Source organism: Daphnia magna, linkage group LG1, assembly GCF_020631705.1.
Source record: "Daphnia magna isolate NIES linkage group LG1, ASM2063170v1.1, whole genome shotgun sequence".
Lineage (NCBI taxonomy): Eukaryota > Metazoa > Arthropoda > Branchiopoda > Diplostraca > Daphniidae > Daphnia > Daphnia magna.
The window spans coordinates 14,446,056-14,472,962 of record NC_059182.1 but is presented as its reverse complement, the minus strand read 5'-3'; the positions used below and the strand labels follow the sequence as shown (position 1 = coordinate 14,472,962).

General features: G+C 38.8%; 4 protein-coding genes across 7 annotated transcripts; 1 reads left to right on the top strand and 3 right to left on the bottom strand.

Annotated features, from left to right (window-relative positions):
* Positions 1-24: 24 nt before the first annotated feature.
* LOC116932999 lies at positions 25-3,445 on the bottom strand. Of its 2 annotated transcripts, none has more exons than XM_032940910.2 (3): positions 3,202-3,445; positions 1,801-1,990; positions 25-620 (listed from the first exon to the last, which is right to left on the bottom strand). In XM_032940910.2, the coding sequence occupies exons 2-3, from the start codon at positions 1,975-1,977 to the stop codon at positions 324-326; spliced, it is 474 nt and encodes a 157-aa protein (XP_032796801.1). In that variant the 5' UTR covers positions 1,978-1,990; positions 3,202-3,445; the 3' UTR covers positions 25-323. The 2 variants fall into 2 exon arrangements, with proteins under 2 accessions (XP_032796801.1, XP_032796798.1); XM_032940907.2 differs by having other exon boundaries at positions 1,801-1,987; positions 3,202-3,444.
* LOC116932986 (transcription factor E2F1) lies at positions 499-10,084 on the top strand. Of its 3 annotated transcripts, XM_045168466.1 has the most exons (8): positions 499-637; positions 725-859; positions 7,510-7,648; positions 7,708-7,892; positions 7,969-8,131; positions 8,195-8,524; positions 8,580-8,710; positions 8,774-10,084. In XM_045168466.1, exons 3-8 carry the CDS (start codon positions 7,522-7,524, stop codon positions 9,194-9,196), a joined length of 1,359 nt encoding a protein of 452 aa, XP_045024401.1. In that variant the 5' UTR covers positions 499-637; positions 725-859; positions 7,510-7,521; the 3' UTR covers positions 9,197-10,084. The 3 variants fall into 3 exon arrangements, with proteins under 3 accessions (XP_045024401.1, XP_032796791.1, XP_032796782.1); XM_032940900.2 differs by lacking the exons at positions 499-637; positions 725-859 and adding an exon at positions 3,516-7,274 and having other exon boundaries at positions 7,513-7,648; XM_032940891.2 differs by lacking the exons at positions 499-637; positions 725-859 and adding an exon at positions 3,516-7,274.
* Positions 10,085-10,119: 35 nt separating this feature from the next.
* On the bottom strand, positions 10,120-13,807 carry LOC116936590. Its single transcript, XM_032943785.2, has 4 exons — positions 13,432-13,807; positions 10,730-13,201; positions 10,504-10,668; positions 10,120-10,441 (listed from the first exon to the last, which is right to left on the bottom strand). The coding sequence occupies exons 1-2, from the start codon at positions 13,458-13,460 to the stop codon at positions 11,770-11,772; spliced, it is 1,461 nt and encodes a 486-aa protein (XP_032799676.2). The 5' UTR covers positions 13,461-13,807; the 3' UTR covers positions 10,120-10,441; positions 10,504-10,668; positions 10,730-11,769.
* On the bottom strand, positions 10,340-11,725 carry LOC123475440 (serine/arginine repetitive matrix protein 1-like). The gene is made up of 3 exons (XM_045178097.1): positions 10,730-11,725; positions 10,504-10,668; positions 10,340-10,441 (listed from the first exon to the last, which is right to left on the bottom strand). The coding sequence occupies exons 1-3, from the start codon at positions 11,723-11,725 to the stop codon at positions 10,340-10,342; spliced, it is 1,263 nt and encodes a 420-aa protein (XP_045034032.1).
* Positions 13,808-26,907: the final 13,100 nt, after the last annotated feature.

The window sequence follows — 26,907 nt, the reverse complement described above, 5'->3', positions numbered from 1 at the left end:
GCTTGTTTCTCTGTGACTCTTAACCAAATTTTTTTGTCTGTATTGAATATGTTTCTTTGTTCGAGGTATGCCGCGTACAGTTAAACAAGAGATATGAGGTGATTACACACACACATCAATTATATTATTATTATTGTATATACGCTAATGAAACAAAGAAAAAACGAGTTTTTTAACGCACACATTGAGTGAGTAAAACGAGAACTAAAAAAAAGGAGAAAACTGGTGCGAAATGACAATTAAATAGCGAAAGAAAAACGTGAAATTTTTTTTGCCGGGTCTGGCATTTTCCTGTTAAACATCCGTTCAGCTTCCAAGTCTTTTCAGCCCCATCGGAGGGGCTGACCAGGCGGGCGCAATGACCTTTGGATAGCGCGAGAAGACAGACTCATCTCACTCGACATACCCGGTAGAGACATCATTTCTTCTTTGGGTTCGTTGGATGCCATTGCAATCTTCTTTTGTTGTCGCGGCATCAGTGGATCGAAATTGGTTGAAGCCAATGGAAGCGAATGGTGAAGATGATTCCGTCTAAGTTGCTCTAAAGTCTTCCAGCGTGTAAACAGAGACAGAGTTCGCTTGGGTACTTTAAAAGTGTCCACCATCATCCCCATTTGATCCTTCATTTGAGAAAAAGGTAAAACATGTTTTTATAACCGATTTAATTTGCCTTCGTTTAGCATTCGATTAAATTTTAACACTTTTGTTGCTTTTCATATCGGAGCTGGTTCACTTCGTCTTCCACATTTGGATTCCCCTCATCACGGTTGGCGGATGGAGACTACAGCATCGAGCCTACGAGCGCCATTTCACTACGGTAGTTTTACGCCTCGTCAGCCAACATTCCTCAAAAGTTAAAGTTAAGTGAATTTTCTTAATTTCCTTTTGGCTTTATCATAGAAAGATTGCCCTCTGAGAACATGGTCTGTGGATAGTAGATAATTTGATCAGGGTAGGCCTATAAATGGATTGTACACTTCAGTGAGCATGACCTGCGTGTAACCAAAGAAAATGCTCATGTACAACGGCAGACGGAAACGAGCGAACGTTATAGAGCTCTTGGGTCCCCCCGCACTACCCTTTGCGCGTTGGCGTTTGACTGATGCATTCTCTCATCCGTCAAGGTGGGCGTCTGTAGTGTATAACAGGTCTTTGTGTTAGACTCGCCACTCTTTGTCTATTCAGCCAAAGATTTATATGGCCCGATGGTCAACTCCAAATGACAATCCATATTCGTTTTCTATCCATAAAAAAAGGACAAAAGGAATGTCGAATGTCCACGGCCTTAATATGACTATTAGGGTATCACATATGGCGGGTAGCCTCGGTCGTCTTTCTATTACACTGTTGCTGACATACCCAAGCGGATGCCAACTGATATGACGCACTATTCTAGAGGGACCTGAGGTTTTGTGTTTCCGTCTCCTTCTCTCTGTCTTTGGGGGTGTCGCCTATCCTATTTTCTCTTTCGGCCCTGATGAGTCTCTTTTTCTGACCAGTTGATTTTTTTTTTCCACACCAGACTAAAGGTATAGACGGGGCAAAAAAAAATTAGAGCTGGGCACTCAGATGCCGCTAAAAGTATACGGCCCTTTAGCTGATCTGGGCTTCCGCACGGTACGCATTTGTGACGAAACATGTCACCACAACAGCTGTGCAGGCGTTCCGATTACTATTTACTCAACTCTACGATTTGTCGTCACCGTTAGAATCCGATATTCAGAGCCAATTCGACTCCAACAGTAAAGAAACTCAAGCGCTCCATTTCCCCTCCCCCCCACAATGTCAATTTTGCTTTACCTGTATAGATTGAACTGGGCTGAAGTCATCAGGGTTGAGGGGCACCAACTGGTTGGGACGTAGGTTCCATGGGTCATCGGGCAGCTGGCCGTGTAATCGTGAAGCTACTGTGACAGCGGCCATAAAGGTCACAAGGACTAGTAACGGATGGTACGATGGCCAGTTGCGGATCTGCATAGTGCTGTTTCTGCTTGTGGTTGTCAAACGAGAAAAACGAATAGGGCAAGTGATAGATGTCATTGTATAGATGGAGAAGGGATGGACTGTCCTCACGTCCGGCACACCTGTCGTGAGTTACGACTTCCAGCGTTTGTGCTGGAAGTTAATCTGTCATCTTCACGACATTATTGAGCAGACAAGGGTGGCTGTCTTCATCAGACAAGAGGGAAGGTAAAAAGCGTACAATAGGGCAGGTAAAGGTAATCACATTTCAGCTTTAAATGGGATTACATAGAGAAGAAGTGAAAAAGCACAACTCCCCGAGGAAATCTCCCAACCTAAGCCAGAAGTAATTGAGAGAAGTAACTGAATGGAAAGGATAGAATCTGAAATTTAATTGATAATAGATCATTCTTAATTCGCGGATATTGATTGGCGCTGACCATTATCCTTTTCAATAGGATTCATTAAAAAAATTTAGTAGGAAGCTTTCTTCTTTTCTTACTTGCCAGCCTTGATTTTTTAGCGGGGCGCCGATCTCAACAAACATCCGAGGTAAAAAAGAAAAAAGCTATTCGGAGCTGACTACGTTGGTGAATTCCAAATTTTCCTAGTCGTCCTTTAAAAGGTTACGTAAGACACTAACCCTGAAGGGCTCGCGTGATAACCCTTGAAATCGATTTTCTTTTTAAAGATTACATCAATTTCTAGTGGGACAGATAATAAAAAGTATCAACATCAATCAAAAAGCTTCGGACATTTCCGTTTGAAACGCACGTAGGCCTTATTTATTTTTAGCGTCAACTCCGGCCTACATTTTAATTCTGTCCTACAGAGTATATTGGTGGCTGCCGCTATTTATTCTATGTTGTCCGATCCCGCGCGCCATCGTCTCCAAACTGACTGTAGGGCGTGATGGATCACGTAGTTCGATGTATTTCTATAGCAACAACCTTAACTTTACGAATTTCTATTCGATTAACCAGCCTTTCCGTGGTCAGTGATCCCAATGTCATCGTCGATCGAGTCGCTAAGGTGAACTTAACACAAAAATTCATTTAATGCTTGAAAGGGAAAAGCAATTTTTTAAAAACAAAGGGGAGACCCATAGTAGTCAGGTAAACAGTGGGCTGTGTAAACAGTTAATGCAATTCTATTTGTCGGAAGTCACGGAGCGCTCTAAGTTTCCCACACGCCCGAATAGTCAATATACGTAGTGAATTTTCATGCAAACTAACATACCTTGAAATAATTTTGCTTGTCTGGCGATATTCAGTACTGCGATATGTATGGGATTGCGTGATATTATGAGGAAAATCAACACCCGCTGCACATTGCACCGTTGTGCAAATTAGAGACGCTTAAGATGAGATCACACTCGCAATTTTGAAAAAAATGAAGCGGCGCTTTGTTGCGAAGGAACGAAAATTCGCGAGACTTGTTGTCTATACTGGTGTCACCTGTTGTTGTCTGGATGCCGCGCTGAACGAGATTGAGCTCAACAGCGTATCTAACCGCAACCTTTAAAGCTACTCGCCACTCTCTCTGCCCACTCGCTTTTTCTTTTCTCCTTTGAGCTCTGATGCTCCTCCTCGCTCGCCTTCCGCCCATGTTCACGTCCCGGTCCCAGCAATAGCTACCCCGCCAAAAGAGATTCTGTGGTATGCTCTTTTTCGATCTTGAAGTATTACGGTACATTTTTAAAACCGATACTCTTATATTACGAACGAGGTCATGAACCGAAAAATGTGTGCCAAAAAACTTGTTTAACTTTTCGACTAATCCCAATGCATGTAACCCTATAGGACTGCAGATGAGTGTAGAGTGTTATATTTTATCCACTAGAGTTTCTTAGGGGAATGCGTCAGAAAGTCTAAGCCGTTAACAACGGCATGTTTTTCCTTCTTTGCTCATTAACACCAACTTGCAAGTTACACGAGTGATAATGTGATGTCTCAAAAAAAAACCTTCAATATCAGATTCGGTAACTTATAATTGTTTTGAACAAGAATTATGTTTTTGTCGGCACAACCATTTTTTTTTTCCGATATCAACAAATGTCATCCCGCGTGACGTCACATCACGTAAACATACCCTAGTAGACAAGGCTTTCCGCATCGTGCGTATCGTCTATACACAACCGCCTATCAAATATCACGGAGGGTTAATTAGGCTTGAGGTTATTAGGGAGGTTTGAGTGACTAACTGACTTTATCCAATACCCCGTGCAACGATGCTCAGTGTAACCTAGATCACAATTATCATTTACGGGTTCTAATAAACAAAATTGGACGAATCTGACAAAAGAATTGAGGAACCTTTAGGTGGATAATTAACCATATTATTATTTGCTTGTTTATTGCAACGCGTCAATAGTAAGCATGATTGGTGATGCCCGCGGAAACTCGATTACGCAACGTGCATGTCAGCCTCTTAGAGGATTCTCTTGTTGTCCTGATCCTGTTGTTTTTTGTGTATTTCCGCAGTGGCTTCTAGTCGTACCGCACTTGAATCATGTATTAGAATGGGATGGTATACTTTGTCACAAATTTCGGGCAACGGCTGCTTTGTTTAGGCTTTCTAGAAAATTGAAAACGAAGCTAAACCTGTAAAAAAGAAAAGAAAAATAGAGCAACCTTTTCGTTCAGAATGCATTATAAGTCACCTTAGTGGGAAGTGAATGTTTCATTAACGATTTTGCTATACTTGCGGATGTTGTCGTTTCCATCTAGCCCCGCAGCAGAGATAATCTACGTTCACATTGGCATCGTGTCGTGGAATCTCAGAACCCATCTGAGGTTTGTTTTGCTAAGGAAGGCGAATGTTTGGTGTTTGCTATTCCAAAAAGGCTCAATGGATTTCATCTTAAATCTAAAAAATCCTAATTTAGAACAACATGGCCTTTTCTCAATGCGTGGGTTGATGCCTCAGATATTTGGCTTTAATCAAACCATACCGCAACGCTAGGTAATCATTCCCAATAATCAGAAAGACTCTACTTGCATCGTATGCGAGGTCCAAACATATAATGATCACTTGATTGATTATGAGTTATCCTTCCTTTATTTTATTTTTTCCTACTGCCGACGTGCGTGACTACATACAGCAGTAACTCCAGTGACAGCCAGACTTGTTTATTTCCAGTCAAAAGATTGACCATGCGTGGTTATTCCTGCAGAGACCTGTTCGTCTCTTAATCGATTGGGTGATGTTGCACACTTGGAATGCACTCCATTCTGCTTGTTTCAGTCCAAAATACTACATACCAAGTTCGAATCTCTTGAACCTTATTACCCACGTACGTCATGGCGGCCCGAGTGGGGCGAGATCTTCATTAGTTACTCATTTCCTCCATTTCCGTCTCCCTTGGACCAGATTGAATTTGTGCCGACCAATCGGCACCCTCTGGCCTTTCGATCTTATTTGCTGTTGGTGTTGTACCGCATTTACACACGGCAACATGTCGTGCAGAAAGACGTCAATTTGGTTCTGGCCGTCTGTTCATTTTGCTACCTCTTTTCCCCCTCAGTCCATCATTCGCTTTCTGTTTCTATTGCTAAGAAGGATTGTAAAACTGAATTCCGTCCCAGAGCGCTAGGGTTTCTGCTGGCCAATAAATAATGGTTGCTAAATCTGATAATCCTTCCCGACCTTTTCACGGTTCACAATGCCCGATCGTCATAGTGAGTGACAAATACTGAATTACAGACCAGAAATTGTGCTGGGGTTATTTTTATGTTCTCGTGATGGCTAGTTCGCGTTCACAATTCAATTAAGGGAGATCGACGTTGCGAAACAAACGCACGTATAGAAAATAGGATATGTGGCCATTATTATTTAATCAGATCTATAGCTTTAGTGGGGGAAAAAAAATGTACCTTTATGTATACTAACATAATGAAGTATTAACAATATGGTGTTTTAAAATAAGCCCTGTCTTTATTTCTCTCTTTTCAATTAAATTACATTTGTTCCAGGATATTGAAACATCTTTTGGGCATCTTCTTACCAAGAAAGAATGCCTAAACACTTTTATGGAATGCGTAGAAAAGCTTTTTATCATCATGATTAGTCATCCGTAGAATAATGTTTACGGACTGTAGAAACTTGGTTATTGAAATAGGAAAAATGAAGAAACCAAGGTTAGCTTGGTTTATTTATTGTCTTATTATTTTTGTGAGCATATGTTTATTTGTTTTTTTTTTTTTCGTAAATTTCATTTCTACTTCTGCCTGGATTTGGAAATGTTTCAGTCGCTACAGTTTTTTCGTCTAATTTTAAAAAAGCTAGAAAAGTGTTTCAGTGTTTTGTGATTGACATTAGCATTAGCACATTAGCATTTTAGTTTACTATAGCTGAAAATCTTCTGTTGTTGCACGAGAATCGTTTTTTTTTGTTATCCAATGAAATAGGGGATTCGTATTTAACCGCCGTTTTTTTTAAAGGATAACGATATCAAAACAGACACGAGTGCCACCTGGGATGTTTACATTGTACTATGGTAGCGAAACGCGTGAGAGGAGGCGGTGAGCTTAAAAAAGGAAGAAAAAGGAAAAAAAAAATATAAAATGAATGAATTTCGAACAATCTAGCAATGAAAATACATCGTTAAAAAAACACTTGTCAGTCAAACGGTGTAAAAATTTTCTACAAATACAAAGCCAAAGCATTCCCACCGGTTTAAGTGTGACGTCACAAAGGCGGGAGAATTCAGTTTGGCGCCTTTCTGTATTAATTGATAAGAAGTCGATTCTTCAAAATAGGCCCACTGTTTTTGATATTGGGTTTCAGTCATACACGAATAATTGTTGTGGATATACTTTTCTGGTCACAGATATAATACTCGTTGATATTCATTGTAAAACTTTTCCCGCCAAAAGGTGACACAGGCAAACATTTTCAAACCTGCCTTGAGGCTAAGGCAGCTGATTCCCCCAAGTCTAGTGGCGCCTCCATCACCGACAATATACACAAACGGGGCTGCTTTGGAGAGGGGAGAAAAGAATTCCACTCCCTCGATCTCTACTCTCTTGCTACCCCTCCTGGGTTTTATTCGCTTTTTTCTTCAACTATTGAACAATTGTTAATTTTATTCGAAGCTTTTGTCAATCAATTTTGATTCTTGAAGTGTTTTTAAATTGACTCTAAAACTTCGCCCCAAAAAACCGCTTCTGGTTCGTCGGGCCAGAAAAATTCCGTTTTGGCGAAAAACTCGACTTGTGGGGGGGGCTTCTCTTAACTGCTGTTAAGCGTTGTCTTTAACCATTGTTGTAACAGCAGCCTGGAATGGGAGTTCTGTTGGACTTTTAAAAAAAGTAAGTCATTATTATATTGCTGGACTTTTCCCTGCAAATTGAAATTGAGGAATCGATGAGGTGGCCATCCTCGTGGCTCGTCCAGCCGGGTGGCTGTATGAATTAAGTTTGCGGCCATTATCCGAGAGCACATTACGATTAACAGAATTTTCTGAATGGATCTAAGACGACCCTTAATGCTGGTACATATTCTAAAGTTGTTACTGACTTACTTCCTTTATTGAATTTGATAAAGAAGCTGTAATGAATGGATGTTAAAATGCCAAGAAAAACACCTCTCAAATCACAGATCAAGAGTGGTAGACCATCTCTTGGAACTGTGGAAAATGAACTTAGTCCTGCTGAACTTGTTACAACTCAGTACTTATCTGGAGGTATAAATTTATTTCTTTTATTTGCCTGAAGTTTGTAATGTGTTGTTATTGTTGGGCAGGTCTAGGTAGCCTCACGAAGAAGATCAAGGTGGAAGAGAAGCAAGCACTATCTACACCACAATCTGCACCTCATTCATCTAAAATGTGTGCTCCAAAAATTGGTACTTTGGAAAACAATACCACCACCCCCACTCTACCTCAAGGAGCTGCAGCAGAACGACAGCACCACTTACAAAAGAAGGATGTATGTCACCTAAATCAGTTTCTCTTTTGGGTTTACCCTCAAACAGATTGTTATTGTATGCAAATCTGTTTGGCAGGTTCGTAGGCGTTTGGACATGGAGCTGGCTCCTGATACACAATCACCTCTCCCTAGTAGTACGACTTCTGATGGTTTCAAAACCCCAAAAGCTAAACGTGCTAGGACAAAATCAGTTGCTGCTACTGTGCCTACATTATCATTCAGTCCTTCACCCCAGAGAAGTATGCAGAGCAGGAGTTAAACTATTGTACAATATTTAATGGTAATACTTTTATGGTTTACAGATCGAAGCAATGCTGTAGATAGAAGCAGATTTGATTCTTCATTAGGCTTATTGACCAAGCGATTCCTGGGTCTTCTACAAAGTGCTGAAAATGGAATTCTAGACTTGAATCTAGCATCTGTGACACTTGCTGTACAGAAAAGACGCATATATGATATCACAAATGTTTTGGAAGGCATTGGTCTATTGAAAAAGATATCCAAGAACAACATTCAGTGGAAAGGTTCGGACTCGCCTGCAGACTCAGCCGAATCTCAACGAGGACTCAACCAAGATTTGAACGACTTGGAAGCTAAGGAAAATCAACTTGATAAACTTATTTCTTCCACTGGTATAAAGGTATGTTCTTATGTGTGTCACAGAGATTTTACTTTTATTACTTTTAGAGGGCCAGCTCCGAAGTTTGAGTGAAGATAAACGATACGCCTATGTTACGTACGGTGATCTAAAATCCATTGCAGAGTATCGAAACCAAACTGTGATGGCAGTCAGAGCACCACCTGAAACAAAATTACAAGTTAGTGCCGAAAATTTTATTGTGGAATATTGGTTTAAGAAACATCTTCATTTCCAATTTTAGGTACCTTATCCGTCTGAAGGATACCAAATTTATATGAAAAGTGAACATGGTGAAATTGAAGTTCTTCTGTGCCCCGAAGACGAATCGTCTTCTTCTTCATCGTCATCTCCGTCTTCAAGAGAATCCAGTGGATTTTCTAGCCCGGTTACAAACGGAACGATGAGAAGTCGATCTCATCGACCTAACAAAACCAGTCAATTCATGACCCAGTTCATTGATGAGGAAGATCAAGGTTTGTTACTGGAAACCATGGACCAAAATCAACAGTCGGGTTGCGATGCCGGGCTCGACATTTCCTCAATGGCAATCCCAACGGCTAACGAGCCGTTTGTCTGCTTGGAACCTCCTCTTGACGAGTCGGCCTACATGTTCACGATGGACGACGGCGAGGGCATTTCCAATCTTTTCGATTTTTCATTTTAAAATCATAGATTATCCGTTTACCACAGAAGTTGCACCCAACTAAACTATTGATGGAAATCAAACTCCATCAGCCACACGGAGTTTGTTCGGGGTAGGGTTCCGAGAAGTTCATTAACGATTTGTATCATGTTCATTCTCATACTCCTTCGCTCCCTCGTGGTCGTTTTTTTTTTTTTTTTTATTTAAAGTGCTACATATTCAAATATGCGCCATTCAGTCAGTATTTTTTCATCAATTTTATCCTAGAGCTGATGCGCGTTTGCCATCCAACGTTTACCTTACCCCGGCTCATTTCCTACTCATAGCTCACCATCACTGAAGTTATTTTGAAATCGCAAAGGCCTGTGAAGTATACCACCTTCTCGAGTCACAGTTGACTTTGGAAGATTCTTTTAGTTTGTCGATTAAGTAGAATTTCTATGAGTGCAAATCGAACCCCGATTTATTCCCTCATCCACCTTCATAATATGCTCTTTAAATATTGCAAGGCGACTTGCAACAATCAGTTGGGTACGTTCCCTTTTTTTCACATGTTCTTTTTATATTTTGTTGTCTACGAGTCCCATGCGTATTGATGCCGCAGTAGCGCCTCGATTATCCGCAATAAGGTATTTGTAGCCTTTTTTTTTCTCTCTTCAAAAAAGTTTAGTTGTTCGGTTGAACTGCCATTTTGTGCCGATGATTTTACCGTGATGGTTATCATGGAGCTGTACTGTGTTTGTGAAAATGTGTGTGTGTGTGTCCGTGAGCCGATTGTTTCCCGCTACGTTTGAACGTAGCGGAATTTATTACGCTTTCACGTTTTCCCCGTGTTTCGGCTCAAATGAATTTTTTTCCCTTCGCTATCTCTTTTCCCCCTCTTTTTGTGGAATACAGTTTTACACTTCATCGCCACTGTTTGTTACGATTCAACAAACAACACATTTTATTGTTGTAAAAGCAACGTGAAATGTATTAATGAATACCAGCGAACGAATTTCCAGGTGGCCAGTGAGGTTAATGTAATTGCATTTTTTTTTTCATGTTTTCTTCCCATAAGAGCCGAGCAGCAAATTTTTTTTTCCTTAGGTGACAAGTTATTATCGTAAAATTAATTATTATTTTTTCCGAATAGGTTTCGCGTCATGGCAGGCAGTGTCGCCTTTATGCGGATTCTGGATAGAATTTGCTACATACTACATCTCGCAAATCGTTTAGCACCTTGGCGATTCCATCAGCATCCCACTCGTCTGACGTCTCCAACACCTAAATGGAAGTGGGGTAAGTGTTATGCTCAACCTACATTGTTTTTATTGATTTGAAATTACATTTGATATGCAATGCTGGGATGGTTGCTCATAGAGTTGAACAATAACTTCTCCTTGGGAGATACCGTTACCATCCTGGTTGACCATTATTTCACATTTTGCGATTGCTCTTGCCGATTTTCCGTTCATTACATGATACCATTCGTCGTGAAATTTGATTGAGGTCTGAAAAAAGCGGTAAATTAGTTTTCGATGTGGTGGCAAAGAATTTACAATAACACAATACCTGACAGTCAAACTGAAGGCCGACTTTCACATTCGTAGTTGGTGACCTCTCCTGCTCGTTTGGAGTGGGAGTTTGATGACGACTAGGTGGTGGGGGTCTTTGTGGCGATGGTTTTTCTTTGGCTTCATCAGTCGTTGGCGTTTTAGGACGAAGTATACGACGGATGAAAGTTCCCATATCATTCACAGTCGTCACCGCCCCTTTTTTAGATTTTTCGGATGGCGCTGGCGTCGTTGCGGGTGGTGGTGTGGTCGGTAGAGGTTCCGGAACGGGATCTTGTGGGACAGGATTTTGAGGTTCCTGCTGAATTAAAGGCGACTCTTCCGCGGCCGTTCCCTCTGTTGCATTAAGATGCTTGGTAGATAACACGCGACCTAGAAAACGACCAATTGAATTCTTCTTTTTACGATCCAAAGTGATCGATCGGAGCGTCGCCGATTTATTTTCAAATTCGCTAACTGGGGCCGATTTGGGCGTAGCGGGTGGTGGCGAATGAAAGACAGTCTCATCTCTACTAATTGGCTCCGGTTCCCGGCTCAAATCCAAATTAGCTAAAGTCTTCCTGCGCGGTGGGCGTTTCGGTGGTTCCGGCTGTGGCGGTGGAACGACTGGAAGTCGATCGGGATGGAAGCGTTTCGATTGCATCGTTACTTTCATGCGACCAAACAACCGTCCTACTGAACCTTTTCGCACTAGTGGTCTTCGCATCCATTCTGGCTTTCTACTACCTTCATTTTCTTGAGACTTTCCTGGCGATTTTTTCATTTCCGAACTTGATCCGTTGAGTTGACTATTGTCATTTGAACCAACAGCCAATTGAGGAGAGCTTGCTCCCAAACGCTGGGGTGGGCGAGGTGGGAGTACCTGAACCGGTACAACCTCCAGTTCTTCTATTTGCCTCGGAGGATTTTCTTCGGTAACAAGCTTTTCGTCATTAAACACTAACGATGCGTCATTTACCAAGTCTGTCGTCGTCTCCGCAAGTGGACTCACCATTAGTCTGGATGACTTGTTGCAATTCATTCGAATCAAAATGAGTTTCAATAGGTTCTTCCGCTTTCTTTAAAAGATTTGCTTCGTTTTGTTGACCCATTTCGTGTACTGACTCTTCCATGTTTGTTGATAGTCTCAACTACGCCATTTTCTAAAAGTCCGTCAATTGCTTCATTCTGTACATTAACGACGTTAGCTTCCATCACTGGCTCAACGATTGATGTCTCGATTTCGGCATTATTCAAAACCTTGACCTGCACGATGTTTTCCGCCTCTGCGACCTTTTCTTGGTGGGTCTCCTCGACTTTAATATTAATTACTAAAACATCATCTTTGGTTTCTGTTTGTATATTGAAAGCTTCGCTCTCTGCTACTTTTTCTCGCTGCACTGGAAGAATTTCTTGAATTTGAACTGGCTCGTGTTCCACCGATTCATTCGAGTCGAGTGTTTCAACGTTCTCACAACCATTTTCAATGGCTATGACGGGTTTATTTTCGTTTTGGGAGTCGCCTTGTTTATCCGCATTCGAGTCGTCTTGAGCATTTTTTACTTCGGGTTCGGCTTGTGTATCGATGATGCGGGCTTCTGGAACACTTGCTTCTATCACGGGCTCCGTTCCGATGCCATCGAAAACTGCCAACGCGTCGTCGATTTCTTGCTGCTGATCAGGAGGAATGTCTTGAATCTGAATGGGATCTTGTTGCATTGTTCCATTCAAGGCGATCGCTTCTATGTTCTCTTGTATATTGTGAATGGGTGCCGAGCTGGGCTCGTTTTCTCTTTCAGGCGTAACACGTACTTCACTGTTTGGTGCCTCGAGGCCACTGCCCGACCCGGTCTCGACTTTTTCCTGCTTTTCGGCGGCCTCGTCTAAAGACTCATTTGATTCTCCTTGGCTCCCTTGTTTGGCAGCGTCGCCTGGAGCGGGCAAGTGCAGTTGCACTGCGTCTAGTGCCTGAACTTGGTTTTCTTGGATCTCGGCCGTATCAAAATGCTTGTCCTCTTGTCCTAATAGCAAACAGTTGTCTTGTTCAACCGGTTGGTCCCTTTCCATATCTAGCGGGTCAGCTGCTTTCTCTTGCTGACTGATATCAAGACACTTTTCTGCATTATCCACGTCCACAAGATGTGTCGCAGATAACAATGTGACAGTTGCGGCACTCTCTATTTGACCATAAAAAATATCTTTTTCACCGTTGTCCTCTTGGGGAGCAGAGGACAATTCATGATTGACCTCATTCGGTTCACTCGGGATATCTTGGGTTTGGGCTTGCCCGAGCGTTACTCCGACTTCCAAGTTGATTAGTTCTTGGTCTTCCATTAAGGGTTCGGTTTCAGGGTTGGATCCTTCCACTCCTTTTGTGGGCGATGTCAAATGATCGACAACACGCAGAGTCCATTCGTCTGCCGGATGATTATTTTTAATTTCTCCAAATATTTGATCGAAAACAGCCCTCCATCGTTCTTCATTTCCGCTCCTACAATATAACCAAAATTCAGTTGGAATTTAATATCCGCAATATAAAATCGTGACTGGGCTTTTCGTAGCAGCGTTAGGTTTTTATGTCGACCAATCACAAGGCCACCATAAAATGCAAACTTTTACAACCCGTAAGTGCAAATCAGAATAACTAAAAATAGAAATGAGGAAGGGTGGGTGGATAAAGTTAACCGCTTCTATTTCCGTCAATATCCTATTGTCAAGTACCTTTCGTTCGACTGGCCAGTGGAATTCATCTTCTTTTTTTTTCTTTCTCGGTGGAACGCTTGAATAGGTCAGTCCAAGGGCAATCTTATTCTCCTATCTAAAACAAGTCGTTCGATAACTGCCTCACGAGTTTGTTTCGCACGTGAAAGAATCTTCTTTGTCTAACTCACGACTTTAAAGCAATTAGATTGCCACAGTCACACCCAACACCAGGCACTTGGAATCGAACAAAAACTCACATTCAATGGCGCAACCAGTCAAGACGGCCCTAAGGTACCTAACAGCTGCTCTCCCCAGCTTCAGCCAACACGCGTGACTGTTAAACGAATGCGGGATGAACTCAGCTCCACTCACAGTATACACACAGCTTCTCCCTCTTTCTGTCTACTGTTAGGTTCCCTGCCATATAAGAACGAAAAACTGTAGGAGGGGAGTGCGTGTTGCGCCGCGGGCCGTTTCACGGGCCACCTCCATACAGAGCCCTTCTCTCAACATATCTCAACCAGTTACTTTCACTGGTTCCCCCGCACTAAGCGTTGCACATGCAACCCACACAAAGGCGTACTCGAAAGGACTAAAATTTCCCATCCCTTCCTTATTAGGCAACTTGAAAAATCTTTTTTTTTTCTTCCCTTCTTTTCAACAAATAAATTATCGTTATTTCCTTGAATTTTCTTTCTCTTTACAAAGAACCAGCACCACAATGGTCATGTTTTGTATTTATCAATTATTCGTAGTAGACGAAATTCAAAATGTTGCTGTACGTCGTCTAACTAGTTTTACTCTATGGTCATCACCTTCGAGTAACGTCAGGCATAGCAAAATTGCTGGAGGATGTGAAAGTTGTTTTCTTTTTTTTTCCATTTCGTCTTTTTGGTGAATCTTTATAAAAACCAATTCACTCGCCCAGTCAGGCTACGACAGAATCGCGTGCTGTGAGGTGTGGCATTTGTCGCGAGGACAGAAACATTTTCTACGCTCATTGCCCATCGAATCACATCCGTATGACGATGCACCTGTCGTGGAGAGTAACCATAGAATCTTAAATAGCTAGCGCAGAGCAAACGACCCATGCCACTCCTCGTGTGTTCGTTCAATAGCCTAAAGCTCGGAAATACGTCTGTAGGATTCGCTCCATAGACATCCGATTTACGAACGTTAAGTCTTGTGGCACCTCAGGCACGAGTCTTGTTAACTTTTAAATGAATCGGGAATGAACGTATTGTTGCTAGTTAATTTGACAAAAAAATGATGTATTCTTTAGCGGTCTAGTTTTTTTTCTTTTTGAATTTAAAAGTTAACAAGTTTGTTCACGAATAACAGTGGAGGAAAATAAAATAAACATTGAAAGTGAGTACAGCTCTAAATACGTTAGTGTTAGGGTGACGAGAAGTCGGTTCCAGTACCGAACTCTCATTAAATGCCCAAAAAATAGGCTGAAGTGCCCTCTGTTGATAGAATGTTTAAAATCCTGCAGCTCTATAGCGATAATTATTATGTAGGTCCCCTATGTTGGCTGTGGCGCAATGTAAAGACTGGAAATCAACATGTTGTTATAGAGACGAATTTCTATAAACTCAACTTTTTGTGTCAAAATTTTTATTTGTAAAATTTTATCGTACAAAAAAAATTCATATTTAAACTTTTCACGTTAAACCCGCACAACCAACATTGATAATTTTGACGAGTTATTTCATACCGAACACACTGACCCGTTATTTCCTGAAAGTGGAGAGCAAGATAGCCCAGTATACGGGACTAATTTCGTAACCTAAAAAACAAGAAAAATAGGAGGGAGGGAAAGAGGGTTTATAAGTGTTCTAATCTGTCTTTTAATTTAAAGATATAAAATTCTGGTTCGAAATTCAACGTGTGGTGAAATTCAGGATTTTTTGCCAAAGATATATTATTCAGGTAATTCTATGACAGTTTTTTTCTGAGAATTACTATCACGCTTTTTTCCCGTTATAATTTCGTGGAAAGTTAACGGGCCGGTTAATTAACATTCATCTCGTCGGTCAATCAGCTGTCATAGAGCATTTAAACGCAATATTTGGGGAAATGTAATTTTTTGGATTACAGCACATTTTTGCTTTTTATTTGCGTTGCAGTGTAAGATGATGGATAACATTACTATCTTCATTTCGCAATTTAAATTCCGATGTGCTTATCACTGCATAAAACTCTTACTTACCTTCGTTTCTTTGGCTGCGGTCTTACGAAATGTACAGAAGAATGTTTTTTTTTTTGGTTTTTGGCTGGTTTGCGATGAGACCGATTTCAAATTGAATCTATGGTCAACGTCTGAATGTTTGTCTTTGTCAATCGAATCAATTAGTTCGACATTGACACTAGCATTATTATTTCTACGTTTTCCTTCTGAGTGCATGATTAGTTGTCTGATAATCCATCATGGCAACCCGCAACTTTGAGTAACGGTAAATAAACCGGAGAATCGAATCTATGCGTAAATCATTTAATCGAGCGTCAGTATTTTTTGTTTGTTTGTTTCAATCATATGAAGCTATGCTATGCCTACAGTGTCTAAGTTATTTTAAGGAATTACAAAACAAGTTTTAAACTTTTTTTTATCATTGTATTTGAGACTTGAAGTACAAGCACGTATGTTAGATCAATAGAAGCAAGTTAATGTTGATTTTTGCCTGGGTGGCTAGAAGATTGTTTCGTATTTGCAGCCGCAATACCCACCGCTTGCTTCTGAATGTATAACTTCGGTTCTACGGTCTTTCCATTACTTGAGGTACGGGTGCTGGAAGAGGCTACGCCAACATTTTTCTCTCCATATGGTAATGAGAGTCATTGAAAACATTGGAAGCTGCGACCCCCTCCATTACCTTCCCGATGTCGAGTTTAAGGTCGTTGGCGTCGTTGCTGTTCTCGTTATTGGTGTAGGAAGAACTAATTCCCGTAATCTCTTTGTCAAAATTGTTGGGCTGTTCGCGATTTGCAGACGCTATCCCCACCACTTGCTTTTGAAGGTTTAACTCTTGCTTTTTGTTCCTTACGTCACCTGCATTCTGGTTGTTGGAAAAGGCTATGCCAATAGCCGTTTTCCCCACATCTAACTCGGTAGTACTATTATGAGGATACAAAAAAACACCTGAACTTGCTATCCCTCTCATATCCTTGTCGACATCGAGTTTGAAGATGTGGGCGTCGTCGTTATCACTTTTGTTATCGTGGGATAGCCCAATTCCGTTCACTGTTTTTTCCATGTCTACATACGAGATTTGGTTTCCACTAGATGAATTCATCGAATCGGAATGTCCAAGACCATTGAGCTGCTTTTCGATGTTAACTTTTACAGCGGCGTTCACGTTTTCAGAGTGATCTGTAGGATCTAAAGATGCAATTGCTTTCATCTCTTTGCTGATGTCGAGTTCAAAGACTTGTGCCTCGTCAATAGCTTGGGTTTTAGTGTTAGCAAATCCAATTCCCTTCGTTGTTTTTTGGATGTCTATTTCGGAGATCTCGTTGTCACTAGATGAATCAATAGAATTAGAATGTCCCAACCCATTGAGCTGACTTTCAATGTTGATGTTAAAATTTGCATTCACGTTGTCTAATTCATCGAGAACATCGGACGCTGCAATCTCTTCCATTACCTTGGTGATGTCGAGTTCGAAGACATGTGACGAGTTCGATGACCCAATAGCTTGGGTTTTAGTGTTAGCAAATCCAATTCCCTTCGTTGTTTTTTGGATGTCTATTTCGGAGATATCGTCGTCACTAGATGAATCAATAGAATTAGAATGTCCCAACCCATTGAGCTGACTTTCAATGTTGATGTTAAAATTTGCATTCACGTTGTCTAATTCATCGAGAACATCGGACGCTGCAATCTCTTCCATTACCTTGGTGATGTCGAGTTCGAAGACATGTGACGAGTTCGATGACCCAATAGCTTGGGTTTTAGTGTTAGCAAATCCAATTCCCTTCGTTGTTTTTTGGATGTCTATATCGGAGATATCGTCGTCACTAGATGAATCAATAGAATTAGAATGCCCCAACCCATTGAGCTGACTTTCAACGTTGATGTTAAAATTTGCATTCACGTTGTCTAATTCATCGAGAACATCGGACGCTGCAATCTCTTCCATTACCTTGGTGATGTCGAGTTCGAAGACATGTGCCTCGTCAATAGCTTGGGTTTTAGTGTTAGCAGATCCAATTCCCTTCGTTGTTTTTTGGATGTCTATATCGGAGATATCGTCGTCACTAGATGAATCAATAGAATTAGAATGTCCCAACCCATTGAGCTGACTTTCAACGTTGATGTTAAAATTTGCATTCACGTTGTCTAATTCATCGAGAACATCGGACGCTGCAATCTCTTCCATTACCTTGGTGATGTCGAGTTCGAAGACATGTGCCTCGTCAATAGCTTGGGTTTTAGTGTTAGAAGATCCAATTCCCTTCGTTGTTTTTTGGATGTCTATATCGGAGATATCGTCGTCACTAGATGAATCAATAGAATTAGAATGTCCCAACCCATTGAGCTGACTTTCAACGTTGATGTTAAAATTTGCATTCACGTTGTCTAATTCATCGAGAACATCGGACGCTGCAATCTCTTCCATTACCTTGGTGATGTCGAGTTCGAAGACATGTGACTCGTCAATAGCTTGGTTTGTAGTGTTCAAAAATGGAATTCCAGTTACTGTTTTTTTGATGGATTTTTCAAACAGTTCGGCTCCACCAGACGAATAGATAGAGTCGGAATATCCCTGTCCACTGACTTCCTTTTTGATGTTGACTTTAAAAATTGCGGTTTTGTTGAGCGAATCGTTGATGTCTGGAGTAGCAACTCCAATCACTCTTTTATCGATGACAATCTTTAGTGTTTTAGACAGAGGAGAATCATGAATTGATTGAACTCCGTTGTTCACCTGTCTTTCGATTGCCAACGTTAGGCTTTTGGTTTCGTTAAATAAATCGTCAGTGTTTGCGTAACCTGTTCCGGACACCGCTCTGTTGAGGTCCAACATAAACTTGTTGATTTCGTTGAGTGAATCGTCGACCTCAACTGATTCGGTGCCGCTAGAATGCTTTTCTACGTCCAAATTGTAGGTGTCGGCCTTGTTCACATAGCCATCGTGGGAAGACGTCGCTAATCCATTCACCATTTTGGCAATATTCACTGTTGACTTGTTTTCGTTCTCCATCTCTTCTCCTCCATCACTGAAGTTCTCACCAAAAGATGGAAGAAAACTTTTACCCGAGGATTTGCGGATTTTTTGAACGTTGTTGCTCGTGTTTGGTCTTATGGCTTCCGTTTCGGTTTCCATCCGATGTGTATGTCTGGAATAGGTTGCATTAACAATGTTGATCAACATGATATTTAATAAGTGTTGATCTTCAAGATTTTGCAAATCAGGATCGTTCATCATCGATAACAGACTTCTTATCAGTTGTTCAATGAAACCGTCGGCCTCTGGGGAAGTTGTGGATGACGTTTCAGGTTGTGGTTCCACGTCAGGATTGCCCGCGTCAGAAGTTACAGGTGACGGAAACTCGCCATCGTCGTTGATGCTATCGGGGTCTGGGAAAGGAACATTTTTGCCATGCGGTTCTCGTCTGGTGATGCTGCCTTGTTTAGTTTTAGTTTTAGCCTCGTAAACTTTAGACATGGTCAAGGAAGTAACGGAGTCTTTCAAAACGATGTCTGTTGAATCTAGAAGTGGCGGGGTTATACCGTACGGACCAATAGAGTTTGGTGGTTGGCTGGTATGACCCTCAGTCGTAGGGCATTTAAAGTTGGTCAGGTGCGGGCATTGGGGCATGGTGGCTACCATTACTACAAAACCCACAGTGCATCCAAGAGCGACAAGCGTTGATACAGCTACGTAGAATTTTGCAAACTTGGTGTAGTCAACCATTCTTAATACTCAGGCAAAAACGATACATTTTCTTCCTGTACCTATCGCCTTTATACGAAAAACGTGAACTATGGGGCATTGCAACACATGTGTTCTTATGATTTGGAGATTTTTTTCCATAATTCGTCATTTGATATTTTACTTTTGATCACAATTAGGTGCCTTCCTTATGTTCACATACATTTCAACATGTTTAGTTGTAATGGCAATAACTAAACTTAAATTATCTTTTCCAGAAAACAGGATTTCGTCACGCTTGCAATGGAAATGTAGAAACATGATTTCCGCGAATCATCCAGTAGCACGGCCAAATGAAAACGGTGAAAAAGCAGAGATTATATCAAAACATAAAATAATAATAATAATTGCAGTTTTTCCCCCATGAAATGTGAAGAAAACAATGACGCTGTTCCGTCGCCTATACAAAGTTTGCACTGTAAAAAAAATGTTATGAATTCGGAAGATTTTTGTGCCCGAAAAAAATGAGCCGAGACACTGTTCCGCGCAACTTTTGTCGTGTAGTTGTGGAGAACCTACAACGCCATCTAGTTAACAATCCACCTTCAAACAATTGAGGAACCACACGTTTCGTTCGTGATTTTCGTGCTTTGTTGTTTGGTTGCATTGGTAAAAATATAGACAACTATGTGCAGTGTGCTATCGATAATAATAATTATTCAGGAACAAATCATAATTTTTTTTTACGACCGAGATAAATTATTATAAGAAGAGAATTTGAATTCAACAAACATGATTACTGAAGAAAACTTTTCAAACAAGAGACAAGAAAACATTTGAATTGTACAGTATGTTTGACTTTCACTTTTTGTTGACTGTCACAAAATGTTTTCATTTCTTCAGGTAAGCCCCTATAAGCAGCCTTAGAATGTGTTTCATGAATACAACAACCGCTGAGATAACATTCTAATACGAAGTCTGCATAATACTAGGTTACTGTAAACAAGTTTGCAATATCTTACCAGTTATCACAAAAAATTGAATGGTGAATTCAAATCCAATCTATTTTCTCATTTAAGTAATCATTTTGCTAATAAACGGAAGAAAATTGCTGCTAGCGCAAAAACTTTGTTCGGTTGTTTTTACGTTTAATTCAGAAACTAAATGGCCCATGTAAAATCAACGTTTATTTTAGTGATTTTCGTGGATTTTTGATATCACTCTTCAATTTTCAATTTCCTAAGGGAAAATTTCATGCAATTCCGAGAGGTGTTCCGAGAGATATGAAAACGTCGTTTTTATATGGGCCTTATAGTTTCTGAAATAAACGCAAAAAACTGCCGAACAAACTTTTTGCGCTAGCAGCAATTTTGTCCCGTTAATTTCCAAAACGATTGCTTAAATGAGTAAATTAATTGGATTTGAAATCTTTGATCGATTAAGAATGTTTTAGGGAAATTTCATTCAATTCCGAGAGATGTCACTTTTTACGGATTTTGACAAAAGTGGAAAGGGTATAGCCTTCCCACTTTTTCAATTTTGGCTAAATTCTAGATATAGTTTAAAATACGTGATTTCGATTCCAAATTGAACGAAAATCACGAAAATAAACGTCGTTTTTATATGGGCCTTATAGTTTCTGAAATAAACGCAAAAAACTGCCGAACAAACTTTATTGCGCTAGCAGCAATTTTGTCCCGTTAATTTCCAAAACGATTGCTTAAATGAGTAAATTAATTGGATTTGAAATCTTTGATCGATTAAGAATGTTTTAGGGAAATTCTTATTGAATTCCGAGAGATGTCACTTTTTACGGATTTTGACAAAAGTGGAAAGGGTATAGCCTTCCCACTTTTTCATTTTTGGCTAAATTCTAGATATAGTTGAAAATACGTGATTTCGATTCCAAATTGAACGAAAATCACGAAAATAAACGTCGTTTTTATATGGGCCTTATAGTTTCTGAAATAAACGCAAAAAACTGCCTGAACAAAGTTTTTGCGCTAGCAGCAATTTTGTCCCGTTAATTTCCAAAACGATTGCTTAAATGAGTAAATTAATTGGATTTGAAATCTTTGATCGATTAAGAATGTTTTAGGGAAATTTCATTCAATTCCGAGAGATGTCACTTTTTACGGATTTTGACAAAAGTGGAAAGGGTATAGCCTTCCCACTTTTTCATTTTGTGGCTAAATTCTAGATATAGTTGAAAATACGTGATTTCGATTCCAAATTGAACGAAAATCACGAAAATAAACGTCGTTTTTATATGGGCCTTATAGTTTCTGAAATAAACGCAAAAAACTGCCGGACAAACTTTTTGCGCTAGCAGCAATTTTGTCCCGTTAATTTCCAAAACGATTGCTTAAATGAGTAAATTAATTGGATTTGAAATCTTTGATCGATTAAGAATGTTTTAGGGAAATTTCTATTGAATTCCGAGAGATGTCACTTTTTACGGATTTTGACAAAAGTGGAAAGGGTATAGCCTTCCCACTTTTTCATTTTTGGCTAAATTCTAGATATAGTTGAAAATACGTGATTTCGATTCCAAATTGAACGAAAATCACGAAAATAAACGTCGTTTTTATATGGGCCTTATAGTTTCTGAAATAAACGCAAAAAACTGCCGAACAAACTTTTTGCGCTAGCAGCAATTTTGTCCCGTTAATTTCCAAAACGATTGCTTAAATGAGTAAATTAATTGGATTTGAAATCTTTGATTGATTAAGAATGTTTTAGGGAAATTTCATTAAATTAATTGGATTTGAAACCTTTGATCGATTAAGAATGTTTTAGGGAAATTTCATTCAATTCCGAGAGATGTCACTTTTTACGGATTTTGACAAAAGTGGAAAGGGTATAGCCTTCCCACTTTTTCATTTTTGGCTAAATTCTAGATATAGTTGAAAATACGTGATTGGAAATTCTATTGAATTCCAAGAGCTTTTTGAACGAAAATCACGAAAATAAACGTCGTTTTTATATGGGCCTTATAGTTTCTGAAATAAACGCAAAAAACTGCCGAACAAACTTTTTGCGCTAGCAGCAATTTTGTCCCGTTAATTTCCAAAACGATTGCTTAAATGAGTAAATTAATTGGATTTGAAATCTTTGATCGATTAAGAATGTTTTAGGGAAATTTCATTCAATTCCGAGAGATGTCACTTTTTACGGATTTTGACAAAAGTGGAAAGGGTATAGCCTTCCCACTTTTTCATTTTTGGCTAAATTCTAGATATAGTTGAAAATACGTGATTTCGATTCCAAATTGAACGAAAATCACGAAAATAAACGTCGTTTTTATATGGGCCTTATAGTTTCTGAAATAAACGCAAAAAACTGCCGAACAAACTTTTTGCTCTAGCAGCAATTTTGTCCCGTTAATTTCCAAAACGATTGCTTAAATGAGTAAATTAATTGGATTTGAAATCTTTGATCGATTAAGAATGTTTTAGGGAAATTCTATTGAATTCCGAGAGATGTCACTTTTTACGGATTTTGACAAAAGTGGAAAGGGTATAGCCTTCCCACTTTTTCATTTTTGGCTAAATTCTAGATATAGTTTAAAATACGTGATTTCGATTCCAAATTGAACGAAAATCACGAAAATAAACGTCGTTTTTATATGGGCCTTATAGTTTCTGAAATAAACGCAAAAAACTGCCGAACAAACTTTTTGCTCTAGCAGCAATTTTGTCCCGTTAATTTCCAAAACGATTGCTTAAATGAGTAAATTAATTGGATTTGAAATCTTTGATCGATTAAGAATGTTTTAGGGAAATTCTATTGAATTCCGAGAGATGTCACTTTTTACGGATTTTGACAAAAGTGGAAAGGGTATAGCCTTCCCACTTTTTCATTTTTGGCTAAATTCTAGATATAGTTGAAAATACGTGATTTCGATTCCAAATTGAACGAAAATCACGAAAATAAACGTCGTTTTTATATGGGCCTTATAGTTTCTGAAATAAACGCAAAAAACTGCCGAACAAACTTTTTGCGCTAGCAGCAATTTTGTCCCGTTAATTTCCAAAACGATTGCTTAAATGAGTAAATTAATTGGATTTGAAATCTTTGATCGATTAAGAATGTTTTAGGAAATTTCATTCAATTCCGAGAGATGTCACTTTTTTACGGATTTTGACAAAAGTGGAAAGGGTATAGCCTTCCCACTTTTTCATTTTTAGCTAAATTCTAGATATAGTTGAAAATACGTGATTTCGATTCCAAATTGAACGAAAATCACGAAAATAAACGTCGTTTTTATATGGGCCTTATAGTTTCTGAAATAAACGCAAAAAACTGCCGAACAAACTTTTTGCGCTAGCAGCAATTTTGTCCCGTTAATTTCCAAAACGATTGCTTAAATGAGTAAATTAATTGGATTTGAAATCTTTGATCGATTAAGAATGTTTTAGGGAAATTCTATTGAATTCCGAGAGATGTCACTTTTTACGGATTTTGACAAAAGTGGAAAGGGTATAGCCTTCCCACTTTTTCATTTTTGGCTAAATTCTAGATATAGTTGAAAATACGTGATTTCGATTCCAAATTGAACGAAAATCACGAAAATAAACGTCGTTTTTATATGGGCCTTATAGTTTCTGAAATAAACGCAAAAAACTGCCGAACAAACTTTATGCGCTAGCAGCAATTTTGTCCCGTTAATTTCCAAAACGATTGCTTAAATGAGTAAATTAATTGGATTTGAAATCTTTGATCGATTAAGAATGTTTTAGGGAAATTTCATTCAATTCCGAGAGATGTCACTTTTTACGGATTTTGACAAAAGTGGAAAGGGTATAGCCTTCCCACTTTTTCATTTTTGGCTAAATTCTAGATATAGTTTAAAATACGTGATTAGGGAAATTCTATTGAATTCCAAGACTTTTTTGAACGAAAATCACGAAAATAAACGTCGTTTTTATATGGGCCTTATAGTTTCTGAAATAAACGCAAAAAACTGCCGAACAAACTTTTTGCGCTAGCAGCAATTTTGTCCCGTTAATTTCCAAAACGATTGCTTAAATGAGTAAATTAATTGGATTTGAAATCTTTGATCGATTAAGAATGTTTTAGGGAAATTTCTATTGAATTCCGAGAGATGTCACTTTTTACGGATTTTGACAAAAGTGGAAAGGGTATAGCCTTCCCACTTTTTCATTTTTGGCTAAATTCTAGATATAGTTTAAAATACGTGATTTCGATTCCAAATTGAACGAAAATCACGAAAATAAACGTCGTTTTTATATGGGCCTTATAGTTTCTGAAATAAACGCAAAAAACTGCCGAACAAACTTTTTGCGCTAGCAGCAATTTTGTCCCGTTAATTTCCAAAACGATTGCTTAAATGAGTAAATTAATTGGATTTGAAATCTTTGATCGATTAAGAATGTTTTAGGGAAATTCTATTGAATTCCGAGAGATGTCACTTTTTACGGATTTTGACAAAAGTGGAAAGGGTATAGCCTTCCCACTTTTTCATTTTTGGCTAAATTCTAGATATAGTTTAAAATACGTGATTTCGATTCCAAATTGAACGAAAATCACGAAAATAAACGTCGTTTTTATATGGGCCTTATAGTTTCTGAAATAAACGCAAAAAACTGCCGAACAAACTTTTTGCTCTAGCAGCAATTTTGTCCCGTTAATTTCCAAAACGATTGCTTAAATGAGTAAATTAATAAAATGGATTTGAAATCTTTGATCGATTAAGAATGTTTTAGGGAAATTTCATTCAATTCCGAGAGATGTCACTTTTTACGGATTTTGACAAAAGTGGAAAGGGTATAGCCTTCCCACTTTTTCATTTTTGGCTAAATTCTAGATATAGTTTAAAATACGTGATTGGGAAATTCAGATTCCAAACTTTTTGAACGAAAATCACGAAAATAAACGTCGTTTTTATATGGGCCTTATAGTTTCTGAAATAAACGCAAAAAACTGCCGAACAAACTTTTTGCGCTAGCAGCAATTTTGTCCCGTTAATTTCCAAAACGATTGCTTAAATGAGTAAATTAATTGGATTTGAAATCTTTGATCGATTAAGAATGTTTTAGGGAAATTTCATTCAATTCCGAGAGATGTCACTTTTTACGGATTTTGACAAAAGTGGAAAGGGTATAGCCTTCCCACTTTTTCATTTTTGGCTAAATTCTAGATATAGTTTAAAATACGTGATTTCGATTCCAAATTGAACGAAAATCACGAAAATAAACGTCGTTTTTATATGGGCCTTATAGTTTCTGAAATAAACGCAAAAAACTGCCGAACAAACTTTTTGCTCTAGCAGCAATTTTGTCCCGTTAATTTCCAAAACGATTGCTTAAATGAGTAAATTAATTGGATTTGAAATCTTTGATCGATTAAGAATGTTTTAGGGAAATTTCATTGAATTCCGAGAGATGTCACTTTTTACGGATTTTGACAAAAGTGGAAAGGGTATAGCCTTCCCACTTTTTCATTTTTGGCTAAATTCTAGATATAGTTTAAAATACGTGATTTCGATTCCAAATTGAACGAAAATCACGAAAATAAACGTCGTTTTTATATGGGCCTTATAGTTTCTGAAATAAACGCAAAAAACTGCCGAACAAACTTTTTGCTCTAGCAGCAATTTTGTCCCGTTAATTTCCAAAACGATTGCTTAAATGAGTAAATTAATTGGATTTGAAATCTTTGATCGATTAAGAATGTTTTAGGGAAATTTCATTGAATTCCGAGAGATGTCACTTTTTACGGATTTTGACAAAAGTGGAAAGGGTATAAGCCTTCCCACTTTTTCATTTTTGGCTAAATTCTAGATATAGTTTGAAAATACGTGATTTCGATTCCAAATTGAACGAAAATCACGAAAATAAACGTCGTTTTTATATGGGCCTTATAGTTTCTGAAATAAACGCAAAAAACTGCCGAACAAACTTTTTGCGCTAGCAGCAATTTTGTCCCGTTAATTTCCAAAACGATTGCTTAAATGAGTAAATCTATGGATTTGAAATCTTTGATCAATTAAGAATATTTTAGGGAAATTTCATTCAATTCCGAGAGATGTCACTTTTTACGTGAAATCAAATTAATTGGATTTGAAATCTTTGATCAATTAAGAATATTTTAGGGAAATTTCATTCAATTCCGAGAGATGTCACTTTTTACGGATTTTGACAAAAGTGGAAAGGGTATAGCCTTCCCACTTTTTCATTTTTGGCTAAATTCTAGATATAGTTGAAAATACGTGATTTCGATTCCAAATTGAACGAAAATCACGAAAATAAACGTCGTTTTTATATGGGCCTTATAGTTTCTGAAATAAACGCAAAAAACTGCCGAACAAACTTTATGCGCTAGCAGCAATTTTGTCCCGTTAATTTCCAAAACGATTGCTTAAATGAGTAAATTAATTGGATTTGAAATCTTTGATCGATTAAGAATGTTTTAGGGAAATTTCATTCAATTCCGAGAGATGTCACTTTTTACGGATTTTGACAAAAGTGGAAAGGGTATAGCCTTCCCACTTTTTCATTTTTGGCTAAATTCTAGATATAGTTTAAAATACGTGATTTCGATTCCAAATTGAACGAAAATCACGAAAATAAACGTCGTTTTTATATGGGCCTTA